This window comes from Mustela lutreola, chromosome 4, assembly GCF_030435805.1.
Source record: "Mustela lutreola isolate mMusLut2 chromosome 4, mMusLut2.pri, whole genome shotgun sequence".
Classification (NCBI taxonomy): domain Eukaryota; kingdom Metazoa; phylum Chordata; class Mammalia; order Carnivora; family Mustelidae; genus Mustela; species Mustela lutreola.
In genome coordinates this window covers 8,986,128-9,013,622 of record NC_081293.1, presented here as the reverse complement: position 1 = coordinate 9,013,622, position 27,495 = coordinate 8,986,128, and the positions used below count along the sequence as shown (strand labels likewise).

At 51.8% G+C, this 27,495-nt stretch overlaps 1 protein-coding gene across 1 annotated transcript in view; it reads left to right on the top strand.

The window, feature by feature from the left end:
• The first annotated feature begins 853 nt into the window (after positions 1 to 853).
• Positions 854 to 27,495, top strand: part of HTRA1 (HtrA serine peptidase 1) — a 49,844-nt gene continuing 23,202 nt past the window's right edge. Inside the window, exon 1 of the mRNA XM_059172954.1 lies at positions 854 to 1,506. Coding sequence (XP_059028937.1) covers positions 1,029 to 1,506 — 478 coding nt within the window. The 5' untranslated portion in view covers positions 854 to 1,028. The remainder of the gene's footprint in view (positions 1,507 to 27,495) is intronic.

The window sequence follows — 27,495 nt, the reverse complement described above, 5'->3', positions numbered from 1 at the left end:
CTCCAGGTGACGTCCCGACTTGCATCTGTCCCCAAGGATGCGTTGAAGACTCAAGTGGAAGATCAGAGATGAACTCGTTTATTTAACAACAACGTTTTGGGACGCTCATGCACGTGGTGAAAAATGCAGCGGTACAAAGCCTGGGTCTCACCCAGACTCCCCCTGTCCCCGCCCAGGCGCATTACCAGCCGCTGGAGTCTCGCTCCGGAGTTACTCTGTTTGGGCACAAGCACACATCCCACCCGAAACAACTTTTTAAAGGAATCTGACACGAATGATTATATTCTGATTACTTCTGCTCTTTTATTTTTTCATGTAACCATGGGTCTGGGCGTTGGCTTTCCGCCGGCCCCGCGGACGCCACCTTTTTTGTATGCTGCACAGGGACTATGGTCACGGTCGCGCTTGCGGGACACGGGGGTCAATGCCAGAGAGGCGCCCGTCCCCCTCCTCTGGAGCGCGTGACCAGAGTCCGCGGTGGCACCACCGCCCGCGGTCCGGGTAGCGGCCCCTCCCGCTCCTGGGGCGGGTCCCCAGTAATTTGGGGGAAGTTTCTGGGGCCCGTACGCTCGGGGCCGCCGCAGGATCCCCCTCGCAGAGTCTTTGGCTCGCGAGGGGCGCGAGAGAAGCCGCGATCCGCGGAGAGGAGCGACGCGCAGACCGTAAGCCCGGGCCCCGCGAGAGGGCGGACCCGCGCGCTGCCCCGCCCGCGCCTCCCCCCCCCCCCCCCCCCCACGGCCGCGCCGTGCCCGGGCGCGCCCGCCCAGCCCCCGCCCTGCCCCTGCCGCGGGCAGTCCCCGCTCCAGCCGTCCGCCCCCCCGCGCCGCCATCCGGCCGGCCCCCCCCCGCCTCCCCCCAGCCCGGCCTCCGTGCCCGTCCCCAAGGCGGCTCGTCACCGCCGCGAGGCCAATGGGCTGGGCCGCACGGTCGCGCGCACTCGCACCCGCTCCCCCTAGTCCCTCCCGCGCTCTCCCCGGCGCCGCTCTCCGGTCCTCGCCCAGCCCGCTGCCGCCGCCGTCGGAGCCGCCATGCAGCCCCCGCGCTCCTCGTGCCTCCCGCTGCTGCCGCTGCTGCTGCTCCTCGCGGCGCCCGCTCAGGCGCTGCCGTCCCGGCCGGGACGCTCGGCGCCTCCCGCCGCCGGGTGCCCGGAGCGCTGCGAGCCCGTGCGCTGCCCGCCGCCGCCGGATCACTGCGAAGGCGGCCGCGTCCGCGACGCGTGCGGCTGCTGCGAGGTGTGCGGCGCGCCCGAGGGGGCGGCGTGCGGCCTGCAGGAGGGCCCGTGCGGCGAGGGGCTGCAGTGCGTGGTGCCCTTCGGGGTGCCCGCCTCGGCCACGGTGCGGCGGCGCTCGCAGGCCGGCCTCTGCGTGTGCACCAGCAGCGAACCGGTGTGCGGCAGCGACGCCAACACCTACGCCAACCTGTGCCAGCTGCGCGCCGCCAGCCGCCGCTCCGAGAGGCTGCACCAGCCGCCGGTCATCGTCCTGCAGCGCGGCGCCTGCGGCCAAGGTACCCGCGCGCCCGAGCTCCCGGGTCTCGCCATCCCGCCTCGACGGGTCCCGACGGGCCGGCCGGGCGAGCCGAGGGGCGGCGAAGCGTCGCGGGGCGCTCAGGGCTCCCGCTCGCCGGGAAAGGGCGGGCACCGGCCCTCGGGGAGCAGCGTTCCGCGGGGGGTCCCCCTCGGAACCCAGCTTTGCGCCCAGCCAGGGGCTGGTTCCGCGCCCGGTGGGGCGCCCCGCGCGCTCTGCCCCGCGGCCCCCGGCCGGGATGGCGGGGCGTCCCGCCCGGTGCTGGCCTGGGGGTGCCCCGCGGGGCGCCCGAGCGCGCCACGGAGCGGGGACAAACGAGACGGCGTGTGCGCGGGAGTTGAGAGGGCCTGGAAAGGTGCTTTGTGCCGGAGGCGTTGGGACCACAAGGACTCATTTCGGTCGCTTTGCTTCCCTTTACTTCCCCGCGCCCCACCTCCGCCATCCCTCCCCGCGCCTCCGGAGTTAACCAGGCGTTCGTTTTCTTACGGACCCCGTGCGCGGAAACTTGAGGTAACTCGGTATTTGAAAGGAACGGCGTTGCCCGCGGCTCGGCGGTTCCCGCGATGGTCCCCGCGGGCCAGGCGCGGGGGGGGGGGGGGGCCGCGCAGACTCCGCAGCGCTCTCGCTGCCTGCCCGCTTCCCGTGTTTGCAGCCAACCCTACAAAAACGAAAGTGGTTTTTGGGAATAAGCTGAACTGGACTCCGGGGGGCGGAATCTGAGGCAGCGGGTAGGAGGCGGGTTAGGGATGAAGACGTGAACCTCTTCTCCTCTTTCGCGTCTTTTCGGTATCGACAGGACCCGGCTTGGTAGGGGGGCGGCGGGGATGGGGCGAAGGGTGGAGATACTGTCTCTCTCGCGGTGCCTTCCAGGGGATGCTTCTGGTCTCCAGTCGGAGAGACCATGTGGAAAACCAGTACGGAGTTCGGCTGCGGCCAATCCAGCGGTGGAGGGACGGGCCAGCCTCACTTGGCAGTGCTCTTGGCCGCTGCCTCCTGCTGCGGGGCCGTGCACGGAGAGCTAGAGACGGGGAACCCAGCGCCAGGAGCTGGTCTAGATTTTCGTAGTCAGAACAGGGTCCAGCATGACCAAGGAGAGCCTGGTACAGGTTGGCCCACACGGAGAGCAAGGTGCCAGCGCTGTGCAGGAGAAATTCCAGCAACACAGGAACAGGGAGCCGGGCTGCTGCCTTCAGGAAAGAGCCTAGATAGGCGGTGCAGGAGACTTATCTTGGAGAGAAATGATCCAAGGGGGAAGGAGGTATGGGTTGACAATGCACAGGTATGTGGGTGCACTCTGTGCCCCAGCCCTGGGGGCCACACGTGTTACCCATGTGACTTCACTCGGCTTCACAGCCTCATGAGGACGGGGGCTTCTGCTATTATCCCCCTTCACAGTTAGGGGAACTGAGGTTCAGTGAATTGCCCAAGGCCACTCAGCTGGAACTGGAACCCAGACAGCCTTCTTCCCAGCCAGCCTTGTGCTCAACCCAAGGCTGAGGAGAAGAGGTCAGGCAGGGTAAAGGAAGTTTCCGGAGGGCCGGGAACAGTCTGGGCAAAGCCTGAGGCTTGCTTGGGAGCTGGCGAATAGATTGGTGTGGCTGGGGACATTTGGGGAGGGCAGCGAGAGTGACCCAGGCTGGTGGCACAGAGTCGCCGGCCCGAGGAGGCCAGCTGTGCTCTGATCTCAGAGGTTCTCGGACTGGGCAGCTCCGAGAAATCCCAGGGCAGGACTCACGCAGTGGCCGAGCGCAGAGCACACCAGGTGCGGCGTTTCGGCGCCCATGGTCATCTAGGTGTGAGGTGACTGCAGCGGGAGAACATATTGCATATTGTTGTCAAAAACGAGCCCGCTGTTACATGTGTGTCGTCTTGCTGCACCGGGTCCTGAGTAACTAACTGGCACCGTCTGGCTCCTAGTTTATTGCCCACGAGGTGGAGTCACTCTGTGAGCTTCGGACTTGGCAGAGGCATTCCTTGTCGCTGTGGGGAGAGACACAGGTCCTTGCCCATTAGCCATCAGGCCCACAGCAGGCCCCCAGAGAGCCAGCGAGGGGACAGCTGCGGGAGAGTGAGCGTGGCAGCTGAGAGGAGAGACCGAGACAGAGAGGCAAGGCTGTTCTCACCCTTTCCTCTCTCTGCAAATATTTACTGAGCGCCGCAGGGTGTTAGACACCGTGTGTTTCTCTGTCTGCCTGGCCCCCAGGAGCCACATGATCGCTCCGTGGATAGCTGATGAATGACCAGAAACCAGAGACACGGGGCCAGCCCGACTTCCCTCCACGGAAGGCTTTGCTTTTGCCCCCTGGCCCCGCCCCCTCTCTCATCTCGCACTCCACCCTCCACTTCCCAGAGGTACCTCTGAGGGCCAGAGCCTGGGAGCCAAGACTTCATTCGGTCGCAGCCCAGCCCGTGAGCAGGTCACTTGACGTCATTGTTAAATGAGGTGAATTGGCTGCCGGCTCTGGCAAGAGGGTTGGCAGGGATGCTGTTTGTGCTGGGGCGGACGCGGGAGGCCTGGAGCTGGAATGAGCCATGCAAGGATGTGCGGAAGGAGCTCCCGGGACAGGAGTGGGCTCCATCATGTCCCAAGTTCCTAGGGGGGGGGGGAGTTGCCCGGGGCAGAGAGCGAGGGGAAGGGAGCAGGAAATTGGAAATGGCTGAGGACCAGAGGCCCTGGGCAGGTGAGCGGGTCTTTGTGGTCATGGTAGATCTTGGGATGGCGGAACATGCCACCATTTAAAAGAAAGCACTTTGGGGACGCCTGGGGGGCTCGGTCACCGTGGAGCGTCTGACTTTGGCTCAAGTCACGATCTCAGGGTCCTGGGATCGAGTTCTGCGTTGGGCTCTGCACTCAGCAGGTCGTCTGCTTCTCTCTCCCTCCCTCTGTCCCTCCCCACCACTTGTGTGCTCTTTGTCAAATAAGTAAATACAATCTTAAAAAAAAAAAAGGATAAAAGAAAAGAAAGCACTTTCATCTGTACACCGTTTAATGAAAACTTCAGACAACCTCTCTTAAAAATGGTTCTGGAAATGAAGGCAGATCCTCTATTTCAGAAATCAGTGCTGTTGTCAGGGTTTGGACGGGCAAGGGTCCAATTACACTAGAGAACAAAGATCTCTCCTCTTCCACCATTAGCGGTTTGGATTAGTTTAAAGCAAAAAACTCTCTACTCTCAGGAAATAATAACAAAGAAAGGAATTGCAATGAATATAATAGTTTAAGAATAAAGGCCAACATGCGTTTAGTGCTTACTCCTTGCCAGGCATATGTTAACTCATTGGACACTCCTAGAATCATAGGAGGGGTGTTCTGGAATCTTCCCTGTGTCACAGCTGGGAGACAGAGTCACCGAGAAGTTCCTTGTCCAGGACTTGAACCCGTGTGTCTGGTCCAGGGCCCATTCATAATCACCATGCTGTGCTGTTGACAGAGAAGCTAAGGTTACACGCCAGCATCCACTAAGCTGCAGCCCATAGCTGGAATAAACAGTGCTCCAGATGGCTGTGGCCTTGAGATGAAATGTAGGACACCTCCCAGCTCTCATTCCACAGGCACGGGAGTTGGAGGACACGGTTGCCCCCGGTTGCCGTTGGGGCAGCTCTTGCTGCAGAAAAGTAAAGGGAGCAGAAGGGACTGGAGTAAAGATGTTTCCAAACCAGAGTCCCAGGCCCCAAACGGCTTCTGGGGAGAGAAAGGCCCCTCTGGATTCCCAGATATTACAAAAAATGGGCCAGGATGTCTAGCGCTGCAGACCTTTGCCAGAAAATGGACAAGAAGCTAGGAAAGAGGCTGAAAAAGACTTCCCAAAGCAGATGGCTCCTCATTTCTGCTCCTAGTACCCCTGACAGGATGGCCCTCCCCACCCGAAACAGAGCCTAGACAAGCCGGGAGCTCTCCCCAATCCTGGTCCTGGTCCCCCTGTCTCCCTAACCCCCCCCCACCACTCCCCGCCTGAAGAGCGAGGGCCTTTGAAGGGGGATCCTGGTGTGCATTCCCGGAGAAGGACCACTGGCTTAGTGGAGAAACTGTCCTTGCAACAGTTTACGAGGATTTGCGCTCTCTTGTTGGCTGTTTGCTTTTATTCTCTGTTGGTTTTGCTAAAGAGTTAAAATATTAAGATTTCATAAAATTAGTAAGAGTATCAAAAGCCAAGCATTGGAGTAGCATCATTCTGTCCAGAAGAACTGTAAATAGGTTGCGTTAGAGCCGAAAAGAACTGCCTTCAGCAGGCAGCTGTGGCGGGGACCATGTGGCCAGACGTCCGACAGCCTCCGGACCGCAAGGCTAGATTCTCAGTCCGTTTGGAGTTGTGTGATCCTGGACACCGTTTCGTGCCTTGGACTGAGAAATCAGACTTTCCATGAACTTATATTTCAAGTGAATAAATAGCTCTGGTGAGGCTTAGTTTGAAGAAGAAATCAAGTTTGGCTCGTGGTTGAGGGCTCCTTGGAAAGCCAGCTGGAGGGAGGCAGCGGCAGCTGGTCAGTTCCCAGGCGGTTACCTGACCAGGTGACCCGCCCCCGACGTCTCAGGGCCTCGGAAATGAGGGGCTGGGGCCAGATGATCTCTGTGGTCCCTTCTAGCTGGAGTGGTCTGTGAGTTTTGTAAGAAAACTAGTCTGAAAATTGTGGTCATTTCATCCCCATTTTAAAGGCTGGGCTGAGTTCTTTTCTTAAACTATTGATGAGTAAAGCTGGGGTTGGCATAGGCCCATCTGGCGTGTGGCCCGTCTTGGGCCTGGATCCCTAGTACTTCAGCTTTTTCTGGCTGTGGAAAACCCCTGGGTGACCACTGTGGTGGCAGGCCCGCCCCCCCAGACAGGAGCGCCAGCAAACCTGGTGCTTCTTGCTGCTTCCTGGGGGCTCTGAGGCTGAGGGGCACGGGTCCCTGGAGTGAGATCCCTCCTCGGTCATTTCATCTTTCCTTCCCACCTTCTCTGCCATAGGAGGGAAGGAAGGAAAAAAGAAAGAAAAAGAGAAAGGAAGGAGGGAAGGAAGAAGGAAAGAAAAAGAAAACTGATAGTAGCCGAGAACCTGAGGAGTGGAGCTATTCTAAATGCTTTTGGCAAGACTCCCAGAGGCGGTAGGGAAGATGGTGTGACCCAGTGCTGCTGGGTGACGTGTGTCTAAGAGCCACTGACAAACACCAGCTAGTACAATATGGCACAGGGCAGAGATGAGTGACAGAGATGGGGCGTGTCGCTCGCGGTAGTCAGAGCCCAGAGTTTAGCTCTTGGAATCAGTGACCTAAGTTCTAAGTGTACTCGGAGCCTTTATGGAACCCCTACTATGTACTCAGAAGGCCTGGATGTAGGGAGTCAGAGGGAATAAGGCCAGGCAGCCCATGGTTTTCAGGAACTCGTCGTAGGTCACGCGATACCCGGCTGAAGGCGTCAGATCTCCATTTTCTAAGTGTGGGACTTCTTGAGTGCGACTTAATCTCCATAAGCCTCTGTTTCCCCATCGAGGACTTACGTGCATTATCTCCTGGGGTTGTGGGAGGGGTGGAAACTCTTAGATGAAGGGTTTGGGGGTGTATGTGATGTATTGCTAGAACCCAGTCAGTATTAGCTGTCCTCATAGTAACTGCCATCACCACTGAGGCATCCAACCAGGCTTCGGCTCAGTGGGGGAAGTGCTAGAATGATCGTGCCCCCCTCCCCACGGGGAGTAGGGTTGGGGATGGGTTAGAGAAGGCCTGGCAGAGAAGGAAGGTTAGGTAACGGACGTGTGTCCTGCAGGCTGACTTAGAAGTTGCCAGTAAATATGTTTAGAGAGTTTCTCCAGGCCCAGGGACTCAGACACCACTTTGCCTGTCACTCCCTGAAACCCCTGGTCCTTGCTGAGATATCATTGACAAGTGTGTGACTTCCTAGAAAGAAGAGCTGGAACACCTGGGATTTAACAGATGTGAACCTGTTAACCCTCCGCCGGGTCTGTGATGCTCAGGGGATAGCAGTAGACAGCGTGGAGGCCCCCAGACCTTCTTGGATAATCCTTGGTTTGCTTTCCATGTTTTAGGAGCTCCTCCCATGGAAAGAATGGTCACATCTTAAGGGGGGAGAAAAGCCTAGGAGCCTATGGGTACCCTGTGATTTGAGATTCCTGGGACAAAATTGTCAACTAAGCACATTAAACAGCCCTCCATGGCCTCATGTGACAGCAGCTGGTCCCTTACCAGGGGCCAAGCCTGTATCCTTGGGCTCAGGATGGTTTCGGGGTGCATATTGTTGTGGCTGGAATTTTTGATAAGTTTCAAACTTGAGTAAGTCCTGTCTAAATGAGTCAGAGCCTTGTGCAAGATTTTCAAGCCTCAGGAAACTTCTTTTTCATGAGTTATGCAATCAGATCTTGCAAAGAAGACGGTAGATCTGTGTGCATGTGTGTGATGAGCTGTTTTTTTTTTTTTTTTTCCTTTCCTCGGGGTCTGGCGAGATGTGCAATAGAGTTCCCTTTCACACAGTTTCGGGTGAGATTTCCCTGGCTCATCTAGCACTTGAGTCATCCCGCTCCCCATGGCTAGGAGAGCCCCGTCTTTGGTGTCAGTATTCCGAGTGGCGTCCGCCGCTTGTTGGGGATGGATGGACACAGAGAGCTCTGCCTGGCGGGGATGCCCAGGCAGGTGGCCGCCAAACGGATGGAGAGAAGAGAAGCCTCAGTGTCGAGCGGACGCATCTGCTTTTCTCTGGCAGAGCGAGCTAGCCGGGGTGGGGGGGACCCAGGGGAGGGCAGTATGACAGGCAGGGGGGGTGGGGAACAGCTCCGGCAGAACAATGACCCGAACAGCTACGGCCACTAGGTGCTCTCCGGGAGGGGGCGCTGTGCTGCCCAAGTTAGGGCCTGCCTGGGTGACCACTCATGCTCAGGGCACATGCTGGACACACCCGGGAAGGGAGGGGCACTGTCCTTGCGGCTTGGCTGAGTGGCGGTCCACTCCCCAGCAGGGGACTGTAACCATCCAAGGCCAGCCGGGAGGGATGAGGCAGCGCCGGGATTGGGCCCCGGGCCTGCCGCACTCCCAAACATGGCTTGAGCCTTCTCTGTGTCGAGTGTTATTTGGAAGCATGTGACTTAATCTCTAAGTATTTGGGGGGTTTCCAGCGATCTTTCTGTTATTGATTTCTAGTTCAGTTCCACTGTGGCCTGAGAACATACTTCGCATGATTTGTGTTCTTTTAAGTTTGTTAGGGTGTGTGTTCTGGTCTGGAATGTGGTCTGCCTTGGTGAGTGTTCCCTGTGAACAGCAGGATCTTCTGCTGTTGTTGGGTGGGGTGTTCTGCGAATGCCAGTTAGGTCTGGCAGACTGATAATGTTGCTCAGGTCAACTCCGGCCTTACTCATTCTCCACTTGCTTGGTCTGTCAGTTCCCGAAAGAGGGGCGTTGACGTCTCCTGAGTCTCTTCTGAAACCCTGATCTGCTATCTCCTCTATGACCTGCCAGTGTCCTAGGAAACACACGTTCTAGCCCCCCTCGGAACTTTTGGGGGAGTTACTAACTCCCTTCAGCCTCAGTTTCCTTATCTATGATGTGGGGGTAAGGAGGCCGCCTCGGAGGCCTCAGAGGAACACTGTGAGGGTCAGGCTGGGAAGGTGTTTTGTCACCTGGGAGTCCTGGCGCATCGGAGCTGAAAGGAGTTAGGACCTCTGACTGGCAATTCCAGACTCTTTGGAACTCCTGGTAGAACCAGCACCAAGCAGTGGAGCCAGAAGGATGGAAAAAGTCATAGGCTTCCTGAGTGTCAAGACCCAGGTCTTGGGGGCACCTGGGTAGCTCAGTCGGTCAAGCATCTGCCTTCGGTTCAGGTTGTGATCTCAGGGTCCTGGGATGGAGCCCCGTGTCGAGCTCCCTGCTCAACTGGGAGTCTCCTTCTCCCTCTCCCTCTGCCCCTGGCTCAGGTATGTGTGCTTTCTCTCCCCACCAATCGTAGGCTCCCAGATAAATACATAAAATCGGAAAAAAAAAAAAAAAGGTCTCCTCAGGGCATGTTATCCCACTGAGACACCATAGCTCTTGGCCAAGGTCACTGAATTGTTTGCAAGCACTGATCCTCTATTTCAGAAGGCCAAAGGCAAGAGTCCGCTACCATCAGCTCCAAAGGAAGGGCACTTTGGTTCAAAATGCCAGGACCCCAACTATTGTAGGGCACACCACCGTCTCTTGTGTCTTTAGGGACCCCGTGGTCTGCGTTCTATTTCCTCAGCCTGAGTTTCTTTTGAACAACTGCTGGTCAAGGAATGGCCCGAGTTGAGGTTCCTTAGTCCCAGCTGGGAACTTCTTGACTCTCTTGACATTTTGGCCTTGAAAAATATAGCCGCACATGGCTCCGCCCTTATTGGAAAAACCCAGTAGGAGAAATCTGATAACAGAAGGTACAGGAGGAAGGTCAAGCATGTGAGATCATCTAGAAAAGACCCACATGCTCTGATTCCTTTCTGCACATGGGGTCACATAGTACGCTCATACACAGCCTGTGCCCTTGGGGTCCCTATCACTGGCCAACCCGATAATTCTTCATCTTCTGAAAAATATCAGTGTGCCTCAGCAACGGTCTCTGACTACAGCAACTTCCATTTGCTTGTTTTCGGGGGTCCTATGGACAAGGACGATGCCTTCGCTGCAGTGACGCTGGTGGCTGGCCATACTCACCCACGGACTGGTGGAGAGGACCAGATCCCAGAATAGGAAACCCGCTGGTGGCTGGCCATACTCACCCACGGACTGGTGGAGAGGACCAAATCCCAGAACAGGAAACCTGGGTGTGGAAGGTCCTGGCAGGTCCTGCAGCCCAACCCTTCACTTTACAGATGGGGAAACGGAGTCACCCAAAGGGAGCATGCCTCTCACAACGAGCCCCACCCATCAGCAGGGGAGCCCATGGAGACTCTGTGCTGAGGCCCAAGGAAGAGCCCCTGAGGCCTTCCCGCCTCCGCCACACCTTCCTGCTGGAGCAGGCGGGATCGATGGGAGGGCACGGATGAGAAAAATCTAGACGGGAGGTCACGGATGAGAAAAATCTAGACGATTTTTCTATGAGGCTGAGGAACGATGGGTACTTTTGCTTAGTCTCCCGGAATGAGGCTCAAGGAAACGTCCCCCTCTCCCGCCCGCCGACAAGCAGTCTCCTTGGGTTGGAAGATGACCCAAAATCTATCCATGTAATGACTGATTTCCCCTTTCAAGAGTTCCGAGCACATATTATTAATGTCCTTGAACCGTAATTACAGTGCTCTTGCTGACGGGGAAAAAAGAGTACAAATATCCTGGTGGACATGCCAGATAGGTCAGGGCTGAGGTGCTTCCGTGCCTTTTAAGCTGTGGTTAGATTTTCTTTGAGATGAATATACCAAGCTTCCCTTCTCTTGGCATAAACGCTCTTTTTAGTTTCTTTTACCGTCCTGTGTAGATACCTTGGGAAACGCATTCATACTTTTGATGACATATTTTACTGTATCAGTTTCTTAAAGTTGCAAATACAGTTTAATTACATCAGAAATAACGAAAAACAGAAAAAGAGCCACAATTCCGGCAGCTTCATCGTCTCCGTCCTGAGCATCACCAGCGTCTGGTAGACCAGTCCCGGCCTCATGTCCATTGATCTGTGGCTGCCGCTGCCAGTGACACTGGAATGAACCTTTCCGTGTTCATCATTACTTCTGTATCTGGGGTTATTCCCTTGAGTAGATTTTAAGAAGTATGACGACTGGGGCGCCTGGGTGGCTCAGTGTGTTAGAGCCTCTGTCTTCAGCTCAGGTCATGATCTCAGGGTCCTGGGATCGATCTCTGCATTGGGCTCTCTGCTCAGCAGGGAGCCTGCTTCTCCCTCTCTCCCTGCCTGCCTCTCTGCCTACTTGTGATGTCTGTCAAATAAATAAATAAAATCTTAAAAAAAAATAAAGAAGTATGATGACTGGATGGACGGATATGGATTTTTGATGCCCCTTGGTGTATGTTGCCAGGTTGTTTTCCAAGAGGATTTTACCCGTATTTGTTGCCATCAGCTATACAATTATCAGTCTCTTAAGTCACTGATAGTTGAGGCAGGCAAAAATAAATTTCCCTGAGAGAAATCCTTCAAGACAAATAGAAAGGAAAGTATAAAAGGAATCATCCTGCTCAGTGAGTTAATTACCTGGTTGATCTTTATTCTCAGGTGGATGCTTTTTTTCTTTTTTAAGGTTTTTATCTATTTATTTGAGAGAGAGGGGCTGGGGAACGAACAATGGACAGGGTCAGAGGAAGAAGGAGAGAGAAGTAGACTTCCTAATGTGTTTAGTGAGGAGCCAGGACCAGCCAGGGGATGGGAAGGTCCGACGTCACAAGCCAGACTATGACTGAGAACATGAGTGATTGGATGGACACGCAGCCCAGGCCTTTCCACACTGAGCCTCCCGGATACCAAGGCTCCCCAGGATGTAGGAGGAGACCAGAATGCTTTTGTTTGTTTTGAAAAGCGAAGAATATGTTTATTCGACTTTTTTGTACTCATGGACAGAACTATAACATAAACCACATAGATAAAATCCAACTTTCTAGTAGTCACATTAAAAGAGTAAAAAAGGAACAAGTGACATTTTTTCTTTTTTTATTGCAAGTTCTATTGAGACATAATTCACATACCATAAAATTCACCCTCTGAAAGTGTATGGTTCACAGTTTCCCTATATTCACGGAGGGGTGTAGCTATCACCACGATCTAATTCTGGAACATTTTCATCCCTCCCCAAAGAAACCCAGTACCCATTAGCACGTACCCCATACATCCCCCCCTGCCCAGCCCTGGGCACCCACTAATCTGCTTTCCCTCCCTGTGGATTTGCCTGTTCTGGACATCTTATGTTAATGGAGTCACACAATATGTGGTTTTTGGTGGCTGGTTTGTTTCACTTAGCGTGTTGTTTTCAAGGTCCATTCATGTGGCGTTCCTGAGCATTCCGTTTTAAGACTGCCTCATGTTCTGTTGTCCCGACAGGGGAAGGCCAGACTTTTTATTGTATCTCCTCTTCCTGACGGCAGATTCTAATCCCAGCCGGGAAGGTCACGTTGAAAAGTCTGAACTCAGGCAGCGGCCCTGGCTTGTTCTGTCGGAAGAAACCCGAGCATGGGACACGGGAAGCCAGTGTTGAAAGCAGGAATATTCTATATGGCTGGAATTAATATGCTAAAAGGAAAAGATCAGGGAATGCGTTTTTCAGGTTTATTAGATCATATACCTTTTTTGGGAGCTGGAAAGGATGTCGGAAATGGTGTGGCCTAGCCCCTCATCATCTCAGTGCTGAGGTAACGGGGGCCCGGAGAGAGGAAGCGGCTTGTCTGGGGGGTCTCAGGGCCCACGTCTCACGTCTTTCTCGAGCCAAAGATTCCTTCTGGCTTCTGTCAGTTTTACAAGTTACCTTCATTCTCCTCCTCGGATCCGGAGGGTCGCGCTCATCACGAATGGGTGTGGGGCACGTCTCAGGAGGACCTGTCCCCTTCCTGGATGGGCGTGGGGGGGCGGTGGTTCTCTGGTCACATCCCTCCCTGTCCCTTCCTGTTCCTCCAACCAATCCCAGCCACCCCCCTCCCCACCCCCCACCCACCCCCCCCGCCACCGGGGGGCTGTGGGAAGGGACCCAGGACAGCCGAGGAGGGTGTCTCCCAGTCTCCCAGGCCCCTTGAGCAACTCAACCATCTCCTCCCAGCCTGCGGCTTACGGAGCCTGAACCTTCCCGGCCCCTTCAGACATCACAACCAGGAGCAGTGGGAGCAGGAAGAGAACCCAGATGAGAAATCTGGGAAGGTCCAGACCGGAGCCAGATGCTTATCAAGGGGAACGCTAATAGTGTTTTTGTGAACGGAGCAGTTAGCTGTTTCCCTGATGGTAATAAAAGACACACATACTGGGCATTCAGGAGACTTCGGGAAAAGGAAAAATTGTGTGAGGGAATGGATTGGAGACTTTTTTTCCTAATACATACAATAGGTCAGGAAAGAATGTCCAAGGCAACAATACTGACCAAACCCAGGCCCTCACTGTGGTGTGCAAGGAAGGACTTTATCTGGGAGGCGGCGGCGGGAGGCAATGAAACTGCAAAGTGATTAGCAATGACAGGCACCATTAAACATAGACACATTGTTCTGGAAAAGGCACATTTTACCATTGAAGCTGAGCCATGCTTGTGGCTGAATTTGTAGGGCTTTGCAGCCAACTGGCCGGGCGCCCCTGAAAGCCAGCAGGGGGTCGGGAGAGACCTGTCGCAGCCTTGTTTGGGTCAGAGTCAGGGTTTGTGCTCCTTCGTTTCACCTGCCCTGGTCTTTCCAGCACCATCTGCTGCGGCCTTGGCCTGGCCTCGGCGGACGGCTCGGCGCTCAGGGCACCGTGGACACGGGGGACGGATTCGCAGGCTGAGGTCTGGCGTCAGACGAGCTTTTCCCACTCTCAGCCGTCTGGGAGCCTGCTCCGGAAAGAGAGGGGCTGCCAGCGCTCAGAAGTGCCAGTGTGGGCTGGAAATCGAGGCCAGGCTCCCGGGCTCCGCCTCCTCTTCCTCCTTTATTCACGATGAGGCGAGAAATAGGTCACACAGAGCCCTCCTGAATTTTCTTTCTTTATTTCTGTGCAGAAGACAGAGAGTCTGGGAGTCCCTCCTCCAATTTCGAATCTTAAAAAAAAAGATAAAGGAACAGTTGCTACTTGTGAATTCAGTTTATTTTAACAAGAAGAGGTCCAAGAGCCTTTGGCCTTGGGAAGTCTGACTCCCCGACGGTGTCTTCCGTTTTCTCCTCCTGCCTTCGATTTGCTGCCTGGTGCTCCCGTTGGTGCACTTGATGCACGGGATTTTCAGGTTTATTCTAGAACTCAGCCTGTTGCCTTTGCCACAGCCAAGTGATGCCTCTCTGTCCCTCCTGTGCCTTTTCTCTGCAAGGTTCAGAGAAACCTCATTGCACGGGGCCCCCCCGGGGCCCTGGAATTTGCAGCCACAGCACTGATTAGAATGGGGGTCTGGTTTCCCGGAATGTGCAAAGTCTCGCTTCTGTTTCGGCTGCCTCCACAGCCAGACCAGCGCTGGGCCAGCCCCTGGGTTGGAGCCGTGACTGACAAGTGTCCTTGGAATGGGACTGTGTGGGACAGACGGAATGCAGCCCCTCAAACTGAAAACATGGAGAAAGTGGGGCATCTTTGCTGCTTTCACAGGGTTCTGCTTCTCCCCGCCGCCCCGCAGGCAACCACTCTTGCAGACTCAAGGCCTCAGCCCCTTTGCACGTCATGACCCCTTACCCATTAGGAACCTGTTTAAATGGATTTCTCTGCTGACCCTTAGGGAGAAAGTCATGAAAGTTCTCCGTTAGAGGAGGAAGCATTCTGTTTTCCTGCCGTCTGGCTCATGCCTGCCTCTCTTTCTACCTGCCTTGGCTGCCCTGCCCCCGCCCCTCTCACGGTCATTCTCAAATTCATCATGCAACCTCACAAAGAGAGCTTTTCTTGGTGAAAAACCATCCCCCTCGCCCTCCCTGAATGTGGACCGGCTTCCCTCCCAGCTGCACGGTGTCAGGTTAATTAACTGCCTGCTTCTTGTTCCCTTCCCCACGCACCTGCACAGGTGGGACTGGTGTCCTGCTCCGGCTTCGGGTGCCTGTGCCTGCAGAGTTGTGGAGCCCAGCTCCAGTTCTGACATCAAAAGGTCTGAGGTGGGGCTCCTGGGTGGCTCAGTGGGTTAAGCCGCTGCCTTCGGCTCAGGTCATGATCTCGGGGTCCTGGGATCGAGTCCCGAGTCGGGCTCTCTGCTCAGCAGGGAGTCTGTTTCTCTCTCTCTCTCTCTGCCTGCCTCTTTGTCTATGTCTACTTGTGATCTCTCTGTCAAATAAATAAATAAATAAATAAATCTTAAAAAAAAAAAAAAGGCCTGAGGTGGCAAGCAGGGCTGGGGAAACCCGTTACTGTGCGAAAGCATGCTGTTCTTGCCGTCATAGCTATGGGCCAGGGTGGGCGCTCCCTATTTGTTGGCCTCGGCCTCCCGCCCTCGCATTCTCTGATTTGTCTCTCTGCTGTTGCACCCCCAGAAGTGTGGGGACCTTGGGGTCAGGACAGTGCCGTGCTGGGAAAGTAGGAGGAGCATCGGAGCGCAAAGCATTGGACCCAGCCCCTCTCCCCCTGCGGGGCTCCCTTGGCTTCTTTGTGAAGGTGCCAGACTGAGCAGAACAGGGCAGGTGGGAGAGCAGGTCATGGGCTGGGGGTGTCAGTTTCTCTTGGAGATCACCCCTGGATTTGGGCCCAAATCTACTTACCCAGCAAGTAGCCTGTTGGTAGTTATTTTTAATTTGGCCATGCTAGGGACAAGGAAACGTTAGATGTGCCCCTTGGACCATCTAATGATGAGAAAGAGGACGGCCTCCAGTACGCACCCCTGTGGACATACGTTCCGGGGTCTCAGTGGCCTGTGCCCTGAACTGAAGCTGGTACTTGGAGCTCCAGAAGCAGGACCTCACATGGGGGGCTCAGGTTCCGGGTGTGGGGGCCGTGTGCAGGTGGCTGATGACTGCTCAGGAGTGTGTCCCAGACCCCTCAAGCAAGTGAGCCCTTCTGAAAGACTAAATACTTTAGGACACCCCGCTTGGGACATGCTGTGGTTGTTTCTTTGGTTATAGTTTCTGAGTCGGGGGGAGCCCGGCTGGCTGTGCTTCTGCCGGCAGTCTGGGGAAAGCTTTTGGGCTGGACCTTGAGTCTAGAGCAGTGGTCCAAGCTGGCATCTCAGGGATGGTTATCTCTCCCCGTCACCACAGGGTAGGGGGTGGTGGGCTCCTGGCCCTGCAGGTGAAAACGGGGCCATTTTGTCCATTGGCCTTCACGTCCAAATTCTGTGCACTGCATTTTGTGCCTTTGCCTTTGAAGGGATCTTATTTCTTTTGTCACTTGTGCCCATGCGACAGAAGGAAGAGGCGGCTGGAATGGCAGCATGGGGGCCGGGGCGAGAGCAGGCCGAGTTGTCCCCAGCCGCCCTCTTGTGGTCCCATGGCCAGCAGGCCCTGGCTGACTCTGGCCTTTTTGGCTGAGTTTCTTCCTTCATGTTTCTTGTCCTCCCCGCATCCTGCCGACTGTGGGAACTGGGCTGTGCTATGATTTGTAGGCGCGAAAAGGGCCCATAGCTTCAGGGGCACTTAAAGTTGTAGCAATTAGGTGAAACATTACAAGAGATGTCTTTCTTTTTCTTTGAGAGTTGGTGGGGTGGGGGATCTGGGAAGCCACCCAATCGAGCCTCCTTATTTTAAAGTTGAGAAACCTGCAGCCCAAGGGGCTTGCGAGGTCACGTGCCTCCTGCATGTGTGAGCGGTGCCCGAGCTTTGGACCATGGAGGGCGGGGTAGGGGGTGGGGGGCTCCTGGCACGTGGAGTGTCCGTCAGCTCCTGAAGACTGCCTGCGGGCTCCTGGGCTTGGCCGGATTCAGCATCCCGGTCAGCAGCACGTGCTGCCTTCCAGTACTTCATCCGCCCCTCGGGTTTTAAATCAAATGAAATTGAAACGCAGGTGTGCAGTCCGTGCAGTCCGTGCTCAGAAGGACCCCATACCTGGGTTAACGCTCTGCTGTCACCCTCTTGGATTTCTCAGTACTCTGGAACAAGGAGCCCCTGCGTTTTTGTTTTGCACGGGGCCCTGCAAATCATCTCTCCCGTCCTGAACAGCGCATTAAAATGCCAGTGATTCGATCAATCTGCTCTTGCAACTGATTTAAATTTTGGGAACATGCCGTACCCTGTGAATAAAGGGGGATTCATTTCTTTTCCCTCGAAGACACTGTGTTCTGTTTTCCAAATTAGCTCTACTTCTTGATTCTGTTGAGAAACTGGAAGGCACGATTGTTCTTGTTGGAAGCCAAGGTTGGATTGTGAATCTTGAGTTCCGGCCCTGAGCTCTCAGGCATGGAAGTGGGAGGCATTTTCCTACAGCTGCGGGGGCTGCAGGGGGCTGGTGGCCGAGGGAAGGACCTGGAGGGGAGGCTCCGGCTGCAGAGTGGAGGGATAGCCTCCCACCTGTGCCACTTGCCGGCTCCGAGGACACGAGTCACATGTTCCACTCCTCTGCCTTACTTCTCTGATTCTTCCATTTTTCCATCTTTCTGTAGACTGGGCATAAGATCCTCCTTCAGGCTGCAGGAATAACTAGAGGTAATGTTTACGGAGTGCCTGGCGTTGGGCTTGACACATAGTAGATGCTCAATAAATGAGTAAGATTATGGTTTTATTATTTGATTGCCAACATTGCGGGTTGGGTAGGAATTGGCGAGCTGTCTGGGAGAACGAGGATCCAGGCAGGAAACAGGGTGAGTGCAGGCAGGTCGGGTGGTGCGTGGTGTCTTGGAGGCCAGTGAGAAGTTTGAGGCAATGGAGAGTGTACATCAAGAAGTCATGGGACAGAGAGTTGGGGAATCAGAGCCCCCTCTGGAGGAGGGAGCTGTGCCCATGTGATGGAGACCAGCCTGGGGGTCCTGAATAAGTTCATGCACCCCAGGTCATAACTGTCATTTTGGGGAGACACCTGAAAATGGGTCAGGTGTGCCTGAATTAGAATGCTGAAACGGGATTCTGAGAGGCCTGAGAAGTGTGGGCAGAGGCCCTCGGAGGCCTTGAAATGCACCTGGACAGTGGCACACCTTGTGAGAGCGGGGAGGTGATCATGGCCTTGAGCGCAGGCTTTGTGTGCGTTCTCTCCCTTAGGACCTGGCACGGCCTGGAGGAGGTGGTATTATTTCCATCTTGCAGAACAGGAGACTGAGGCTCAGACAGGGTCACTGTGTGAAGTAACACGGCTGTGAAGGGGCAGAATCAGGATCTGAGGCCCAGTCTGGCTCAGGCGTCATCCTGGCACCAATGGGAGCCTTGGGACCTTTCCCAGCCTTGCTGACCCTGCTAGGAATCTACTGGGGTTGGAGCTCTGCCTGGCATTCCATCCATCCCTGACACTCCAAGTGTCAGATGGGGGGGGGCGGGGTCTGTCTGGAGAAGGCAGGATGGAGCCCAGAACAGGGACAAGGTGTCCAGGATCCATTGCTAGGATTCCTGGAGCCAGGTCTGAGGCAGCTGCCCCCAGCCGGGGCGGCCCTGGGGTTCTCCTGCGACTGCCAGAGAGGGCCTGGAGGGCTCCCTTGGTCCTTCTAAAGCGGATGCTTCCCATGCTGGCCATGCTCTCTGGTCGGTGACTGAGAGTCCTGGCGGCCGAGGCAGTGCACCCTGTAAGTGTAGGTCAGGGGTCCCCCCACCCCCTTACATTGCCAGCTGTCATGAGCTCCAGAGGGCCTGAGACCTGGGAACCTGTGGGACTCAGGCCTGCTACTTGGGTAGGGTTGGCACTCCTGCCTTTCTGTTGGCAGGTCTGGGTTTTATGGGGTCTGAAAGGCATACAGTTTGGGGGACCCTCTTTAGAAAAAATTCCAAACTATAAATATAACATTAGGCATGGACATGATCTTTATTTAGATTGAAAAAACAAACTGCCCTAAATTACAAGTTTTTCAAAATAAGAAAATCCTACAGACTCCAAAAACCCAGAAAAATGTCATGATGTTGTCATTAAATGCCAAACATACCTTCACCTTTAAAACATCTTCCCTCCCGGGGCACCTGGGGGGCTCAGAAGATTAAGCATCTGCCTTTGGCTCAGGTCAGCCCCATATCAGTCTCCTTGTTCAGCGGGGAGCCTGCTTCTCCCTCTGTCTCTGCTGCTGCTCCCCCTGCTTATACTCTCTCTCTCCTTGTCAAATAAATAAATAAAATCTTTTTTAAAAATTAAAAAATAAAATACCTTCCCTTTCCTATATATTTTTGGGGCTATAGACTCAACCACCTTTTCATAGGATAGTGAGTTTGTATTTCCTAGGGAGAGAATAGAATGATTTATTATTATTATTATTATTATTATTATTAATTTAGTCTTTCCTCTGGCATATTTCCCCACTACTACGTACTTCCAGGCCAGGACACCATACCCTGTACAATCTCTGGCTTGTACTAGGAGCCAGGATAGAAATGCAGAAGTGACTTCAAAGCACATAAGTGTATCTAATGAAACCCAAGCAAAATGACTCTACAGTTTGACTGTTTAGGCCCATCCCCAAATGCTACAACTGCTCTGATAGGACAGGAGATGTGTGGCAGAGAGAAGGAGACAGTCACCTCAACCAACTACAGTTTAAATATTTTTATAAATTTTTTTTGTTATTTATTAATTATTTTCCAAAAAGTATCTGACAACTGAATGCTTTGCTAGGGCCCCTCGCAGGGCCAGTGTTTACCTTTACCCTTCACTGTAAATCCACTTTTGCTCTGAATTATTGCAACTGTGTTGGGATTTGGGACCCTCTGCTGGAGAGAGCCCAGAGGCGTCAGGCAGAGGTAGGTCCCCAGATTTTCATGGTTCGTGACACCCTTAGTGTTTCAGTAATCTTTTCGTGGTACCTCCTCAGCCAAAAGAAATACCTAATGGTTTTATTCATCAAGTAATTAAGTCCCAAGAAATAAATATGTGTTAGTGTCTTTGCAGTATAATTGTCACTTGCAAAGAAAATAAAGGAAAAATGGAATTTTAATTTTGTTACTCAATAACCACACCTGTTTGTGGATGGGCTAGGTGTACTGCTGGGTTCCATAGAGCCTCTTAAGCCTTAAAATTAGCTTGGACACTGCCACACCCATTTCCAAATTCAACGTTGATTTTTGTACAGTATTTGCTTTTAATCACAGTGACCACCAGCCTCCAAAGTGACAAAGATACAAAAATCATCCGAAGGATCATAGTGCAGTCTGATCTTGAAACTGAGAACTAGCTCATCCCGCAGGCATCAAGTAGCACAGTGTTTCTGCAGAAAACTTAAACTATCCTGTGAGTTTGCTGTGGCACTCCGGGGTGCCTTGGGGCAGAGTTTGAGAACTATGGCATTAGAAACAAACACTTCTCTCTTCTTTCTGTACCACATCTAATCTTTATCTGACATTTTTACCTTAACTATTTAAAAAAAGCACACCTTTTGATGTTTTTAAAGCACATACCCGATTTTGTGTTGAAGTTTTTCCTAGAAACACAAATAAAGTTTATCTGTTGACTCGTAGTCCCCACCTTGTAGATTTTCATTTCCGCTGCAACACATTCTCTTCACTGTGATAATGTATGTCAAATACTTAACTTAGTGCTGGGCTCTTTTTGGCAAACACTTAATAATGGAAGTGTCTGTTATGCTAATTTTGATACTAATTAATGAAACTTAGCAACACTGTATCTCTTTTTCCTCCTGTAAGGAAGTTGTTGAAAATAGTTAAAGAAGTATTATCTGTATAACTCCATGGAACATGGGTTCCAAGGAAGTAATATTTATGGAGTTGTGTGCTTTCCTAGTAGTTTATAAAGAGGAGACAGGAATCATTTATTATTTTTGGATGAAATCCTGGCAATTGTAAAACTCGTTAAATTATAAGAAATGTTGGCTACTCTTAGTGGGTCATTTGTTGTGTTAAAAATCAGTAATGATAAATATTTATTAGCTAAATGGAAAGGCCTGTCCTGAAAATGTTGTGACTCATCATTCTACTAATCCTAGTTATTCAGAGTTTTTCAGTCTAAAATAAAATCACATAGTGGCAGTCATTTGATTTTCTCTTTTTGAGAATTGTTTTGGATATCCCATATTTTTTGCTTTCCCCATAAGTTTCAGAAATAGCTTATCAATTTCTACACAAACACCTGCTGGGATTTTCATTGGGAATATGCTGAATCTGTAGGTCAATTTTGGGAAAATCGGTAACTTCGTAATCGTGAGACTTCTGACTCATGAGTAGGGGGTATCTCTTGATTTACTTAGATCTTTTAAAATTTATTTCAGCAAGTAGGAGACAGGGAAACAAACCATAAGAGACACTTAACGATGGAGAACAAACTGAGGGTTAATGGAGAAAGGTGGGCAGGGGATGGGCTAGATAGGTGATGGGTATTAAGGAGGGCACCTGTTGTGGTGAGCACGGTATTGTATGTAAGTAACAAATCACTGAATTCTGCTCCAGAAACCAGTACTGTAATGTTTGTTAACTGCCTAACATATAAATGAAAAAATAAAATAAAATACAATTTATTTCAGCAGTGTTTTACACATACTTTATTAAATAGTTACCTACCTATTTAATGTTTTGATGCTATTGTAATTGATATTTTAAAAATGTCAATTTTTCCAAGGGTTAATTATTAATATATAGAACTACGGTTTTGTGTATAGTGACCTGTTAGCCTGTGACAATGAAAAACTCACTTATTCTAGCAGCATATTTACAGATTCCTAAGCAACTTCCATATGCACTATTACGTCATCTTCAAATACTAACAGTTTTACAGTCTCCTTCCTAACCTTTATGCTTTTGATTTCCTCTTCTAGCTTAATTATTCCAGCCAGGACGTCAGTAAAATACTGAATAGAAGTTGTAAGAGCGGATGTCCTTGTCTTATTCTCAGTTTTAGAGAGAAAGTATTCTATCTTTCACTATGAAGTATGAGATTAGTTTTAGGTTTCTTATTGATCCCTTTTATCAGGTTGAGGAAGTTCTTTTTCTAGTTTGTTGAGTGTTTTTATTGTGAATGAGTGTTCAATTTTTGTCACATCTTTTTGCCTCTGTTGGATAATTGTTTGGGTTTTCTTAGTATTATATTCCAATGTTAAACCTTATTTGTGTATTTATTTTAAAACATATTTATTTATTTGAGTGAGAGAGAGAGCGCAAGAGCAGGGGAAGGGGCAGAGGGAGAGAATATCCAAGCAGAGTCCTGGGTCTATCCCATAACCCATGAAATCAGGACCTGAGCCAAAGCCAAGCGTGGACACTCAACTGACTGAACCACCCAGGTGCCTCATGTTAAACCTAATTTATCCTTTCCTGGAATAAATCCTGACTGGTCATGACATATTATTCTTCTTGCTAAATTGCTGAATTCTTTTTTTTTTTCTAAATTGCTGAATTCTGTTTACTAAACATTTTCATGATATTTGGTCTGTGTTCATGTTGGATATTAGTCTGTAGTTTTCTTATAATATCTTTTGTCTGGCTTTATGTCAGAGTAATGTCGGGTTTATAAAATAAGCTGGGTAGTGTTTTCCCTATTCTATTTTTGGAAAGCATCTGTGAAGTGTTAGTATTTTTTCTTTCCTAAATGTTTGGTAGAATTCACGCATGGAGTCATGAGCATGAAACTTTCTTTGTGGGAAGGTCTTTAACTGCGAAGACAATTTCTTGTTTGGGTTAACTATATTTTCTTGAATGAGCTTTGGTAAATGAAGTCTTTTAAAGAAATCTGTCCATTTCCCCAAGTTGTAGAATTTATGTGCACAATTTTGTCCAGAGTATTTCCATATCATATTTTTAATGTCTGTAGGATCTATAGTGATGCTTTCTCTTTGATTCATGATATTGGTCATTTTGTCTTTCCTGTTGTTTTCATTAATCAGGAATGTAAAAAAACACCTTACCCCCATGTTTCTGAATTCTGAATCAACAGCTTTCTGTAAACGGTAGGCTGTCAATGAACTCCAAGCAATTCCAGCTTCTGTACCATAATGGAGCAATGAGAACAGTTAGAAGGGTCAGACGTTGACCCTGCATGAGGCTTTCCCATTTTCATTACCTTCTGCCACATTGGTTTGGCCTAATTAAGCAAGGCCCTCACTTTGTAGAGGGAGTTACATTTGTCTTCTGGTGCAAGCTGGTTGCTGCTTGTGAGTTTGAGAGTACAGATACGCTGCATGTCAGGTCAGATTATTCTGCTGACCCAGTGCCCTGTTTCCCTTCTGCAGTGGCTGTGGGTTAGCCTTGTACACAGGGGAACACAGGTAAACCTCAAAGCCAGAAAAATGGGCCTGCTGCACAGCTTCCCCTTGATCTCTGCCTCTGTGGGGGTGGCCAGGATGGCTCTGTTAGGAGGAGTTTCCAGGACCTACACAAATTTGCCAAGGTCGGGAGAGTAGTTCTGTCCCTAATGTATCACTGAGCTGTGTGGCGCTCACACCTGTCCAGAGCGGCCTACTGGATGGCACCTTTATCTATTTTCTTTTTATTTTTAATTTTCAACTGTATGCCATGACTTGGCCAAGCACTTCATATACAGAACCTTATAAAATCAGCATCAAAACCACTCCGTAGGTGTTATTGTCATTACATTTTATGGACAAGAGGAGAACTCTTGGGGGAGTCAGGTGACATACCTAGGGTCGGTCCCACAGCAGGTAAGTGTTGTGTGGAGAGTCATACCCTGATCTGTTTGATACCACGTCTGTGCTCTCAGCTGTTGTCCCCGTACTGAGCAGCCTGGATGCTGCAACCTGCTGTCTGTCTGCATCACTTAGACACTGGGTCCACCTTATCCATAAATCAAGAGCCAGAGCCAGTCTGGGTCCACCTCTGGGGATTCTCCACCTCGGCTGACCCCTCTGGAAGGAAGACAGTTGGCCGGCAGTTGAGATCAGAGCACATGGAGCCAGCCAGGGCTTGTAAAGACTAGGGGGCAGTGGCAGTGTCCTTTAGCTTGACAGACAACCTTTTACATGGAGCGGGATTCTGACACGGAGCCACGCTGCTCTTGAAAGATGTTCATCCCTTGTTCTGAAGTAGGATTTTGAAAAGCCAAACACTTCTTTGGTTTGACATCTTGCCCATGTTTGAACAATTAGTTGCTGTTCCTTATGTTCCTCGTTTCTGCTCTATTTCATGTTCCTGTTGGTGCTGGTCCACTCAGTGGTGGTAATGGAGGTCCCTGGTTGCTTTTCATCTAAGCTGCACAATTCAGGCTTGTCAGTTGGGCTTTTCATTATGGTCTGTCCTCCTGCTTCTCCTTTCTGTTTACTCATCTGCAGTCTGCGGAGTCCTGCGCCCAGTCTCCGATTCCACAAACTCTTCATCTTGCTTCAGCTTGCTGAGAGGAAGGGGATTCGATCATAGCATGTTGGATCTAGACCGGATGGACTTTGCGGCTCATTCTAGAGGCACCTGGCCCCATTTTACAGATGGGGAAATGGAGACCGTCGGCAGACAGGACGGGCCCTGGGTCTTCCGGTGCCCAGGCCAGTGTCTTGCTCTCCCATCTTGCTTTCCCGGGGTGCACAGGTCCTGGAGGCTCTCTCGCTAGTTTGTGTGAGAGAGCAAGTGGTTCTCGCACTAGCTGGATAAAACCATGTTCATTTTTACTCCTACTGCGGGCAAATTCTCCTATGCCTGCTTTGGGAAGTCAGAGAGAGGAAGTGAGTTAATGTTGGTAAGACTCTGGTAATGGCCCTGCTTGAGAGAGTCTCTGAGACTCCATGCGGCCTTGCAGGGTTCTGGCCTTTGGGCATTAAACCTCCTTTTGGCCATTCCCAGGAAGTTGGTCTGAGGAAGCCCAGACGCGTGTGTTTACAGCTGTCTCGGGGTGAGGCTCACCAGGTTTTGTGGCCAGAGGGAATGTTTCTATCACCTTTATAGCTCCCTTCGGTGCACTTGGGGAAACAGGCTAATTAATAGAAACCTAGGATGGTGGTAGTATGTCTGGGGCCAGGATTAAGAAGAAAAGTTGTAGATCTGCCCAGATATTCTTATTACTTATACTCTTTATTAAGAAAATTTAGTATCTATGGAGAAGTCATTTAGGGTCTATGAGTTTCAGTTTCCCTAAATATAATACAAGCACGATATCTGAAGGAAGAAAATAAAATAGGATCCTGTATGAAAGGACTTTGAAAGCAAAACTAATAAGATGATGCTACTGTGAACTTGTCGAATTCGTTTTCTTGGTCTAGTGGGTGCTGATCTTTTTCTGACCTTAGAAAACCGTGCTCGGCAAAAAGAGAGGGATTCCAACCCGGAAGGAAAGCAGCCGAGAGCCCGGTAGCCGGGACGGAGAGGGGCCCTTTGCTTGTGGATGGCCTCTCACTTCCCGGAGGAAAGGCTTGGGAGAGGCAGGCTCGTCCCTGAGATGTCCTGGGGTCCAGTGGTATGAGTCGCATTGCTGCTGTCTCTGGTGGGGTCACACAGCCGTGGCAGGGACCGAGGGAAAAATCTGGACAGCTGCTGTGGGGCTGCCATGGAAGTCTGTGGATATGCAGCTTTGAGGGCCACAGAGGACTTGAAAGGGTCACAGCTTTGACAGCTGGCCCCGAGCCCGAGCAGAGGCCCACAGGGAGGGAGGCGTGTTGGGGTGTGAGTCTCTCTAAGTGTCTGTGAATATAGATATGTGTGTGTATGAGTGTAAGTGTGTGTTAGTGCATGTATATATATGAGTGTGTGTGTGAGTGTGTGTGCAGCTCTGTGTGTATGAGTGCACACGTGTAAGAGTACACACATGTGAGCCCACACATATATGTGAGTGTGTGTACATGCATGTGCGCAAGTGTGTATGTGAGTGGGAGAGTATATATATGCACATGTATGTGTGTGAGAGAGACAACGTCTGTGTGTTTGTGTCTGTGTACATGTACATACGTGTGCATGCTCACAACTGAGCGTGTAAGTGTGGGTGTGTGTTTGTGTACACCTCTGCGCATGCGTGTTGGGGTTGGGGAGCAAAGGCCCTCAGGGGAGTCAGGGGCAGTTTTGTAGGCCAGTGGTTTCTTTTTAAACTACAAAGTTGTGCTGTGAATCCCTCCGGGTGAGCTGTGGCAGGGAGCGACAGGGGCGGGGGACAGATCAGTGCTCCTTAGACCATCTGTGGCAAAGGAACAGATTTCCTTTATTTCCTATTCATTATGGCTCAATTAAAACATGCTAGAAATGAATTCCTACCAAGATGTCATAAGAAAGGCACAAAATATAAACCCCAGTTTAAAATTTTTCGATGCAACAGACAGAAGAGGACTCTGTGAAATTGCTCTAACGGTTTCTGGAAGCTTCCTGCCAGTGTCTGCGGGGGACCAATGGGTAGCGGGGCGGGCAGAGCCTGCCTCCCTGGAGCCTGCTTTGTGTGGCTTTAAGCGAGGCGACTGGGCCAAGGGAGACGAGGAGAGAGCAAGGAAAGGGCGTGGGCGTTCTCTGCTGCAGACTAGCCTAGAACCCCTCTGGCCTGTGAAGGCAGAGAGAGATGTGTTGAGGGATGTGTGCAGGTAGCACGGATTTGGGACCAGGACTGCAAGCTCGGGTTGCACTTGCGGGGGTCACACTGGCCCCTGCTGCCACCTATGCCCGCGGAATGGGTGCCCTGGGACCTGAGTTCCCAGAAGCTCGTTTCTGAACCAGATGCCGTGGTGTGTGCATCTGGTGGGTGGAAGCCATTTTTTGGCCTTGCTGGGTGAGAGTCCTACACTGGGATGTGGGATTTCTGTGTCTAAAAGTAGCTTTGAAATGGGGGTTTGCTAATTACTTGTGTGTATGTTTATATAGAAATTATGGTCATTTGATTTCCCTCTCTTTCTTTTCTCCCCCCAATAGTATCAAGGCACCTCTTGTGCCTTCTGGCCTGGGATGTCCCAGGGGGCTGGAATAAACAAGGCATAGTGGACAACTGCTCTGGGGACGGACGGTGGCCTCTGTTCACCTTGTGGGATCAGTGGGAAGACAGGATCTGTGCCTTTGCCCTAATGCCTTTTCAGTCTGTAATGTCTAGTGGGCATCCCCTCAAAGCCACCTCAGCTCTCCGCTCGGTGGTTTGGTAGCAGTGGCATGCTGGGAGTGGCTGCTTCTCTGTGGCACTGTGGGAACTGGCAGGGGCATGGCGGAGGGTGGTGCCATGACCGTGACCATGACCCCTTGCCTCACTACCTTTGCCGAGGAGCTGCTAGGAGGTCCAGGTATCAGCTGGTGCCTCTGGGTCAGCATTTTTGCAGTGAAACCATTGGGAGGAGAGAAGCAGAGCAAAGAGGTCATCTCTGATGGGTGTTACCTCTTACGTGAGTGGAAGTTCCCTTGTGAGCCCCGAGAACCTTTGCAATGGAGTGCAGGTCTGGGGTCTTGTTCTCACTTGTCTGGGGTTCCAAAGGTCCGGGTGTGTATTTTGGCCCCTTCTCACCC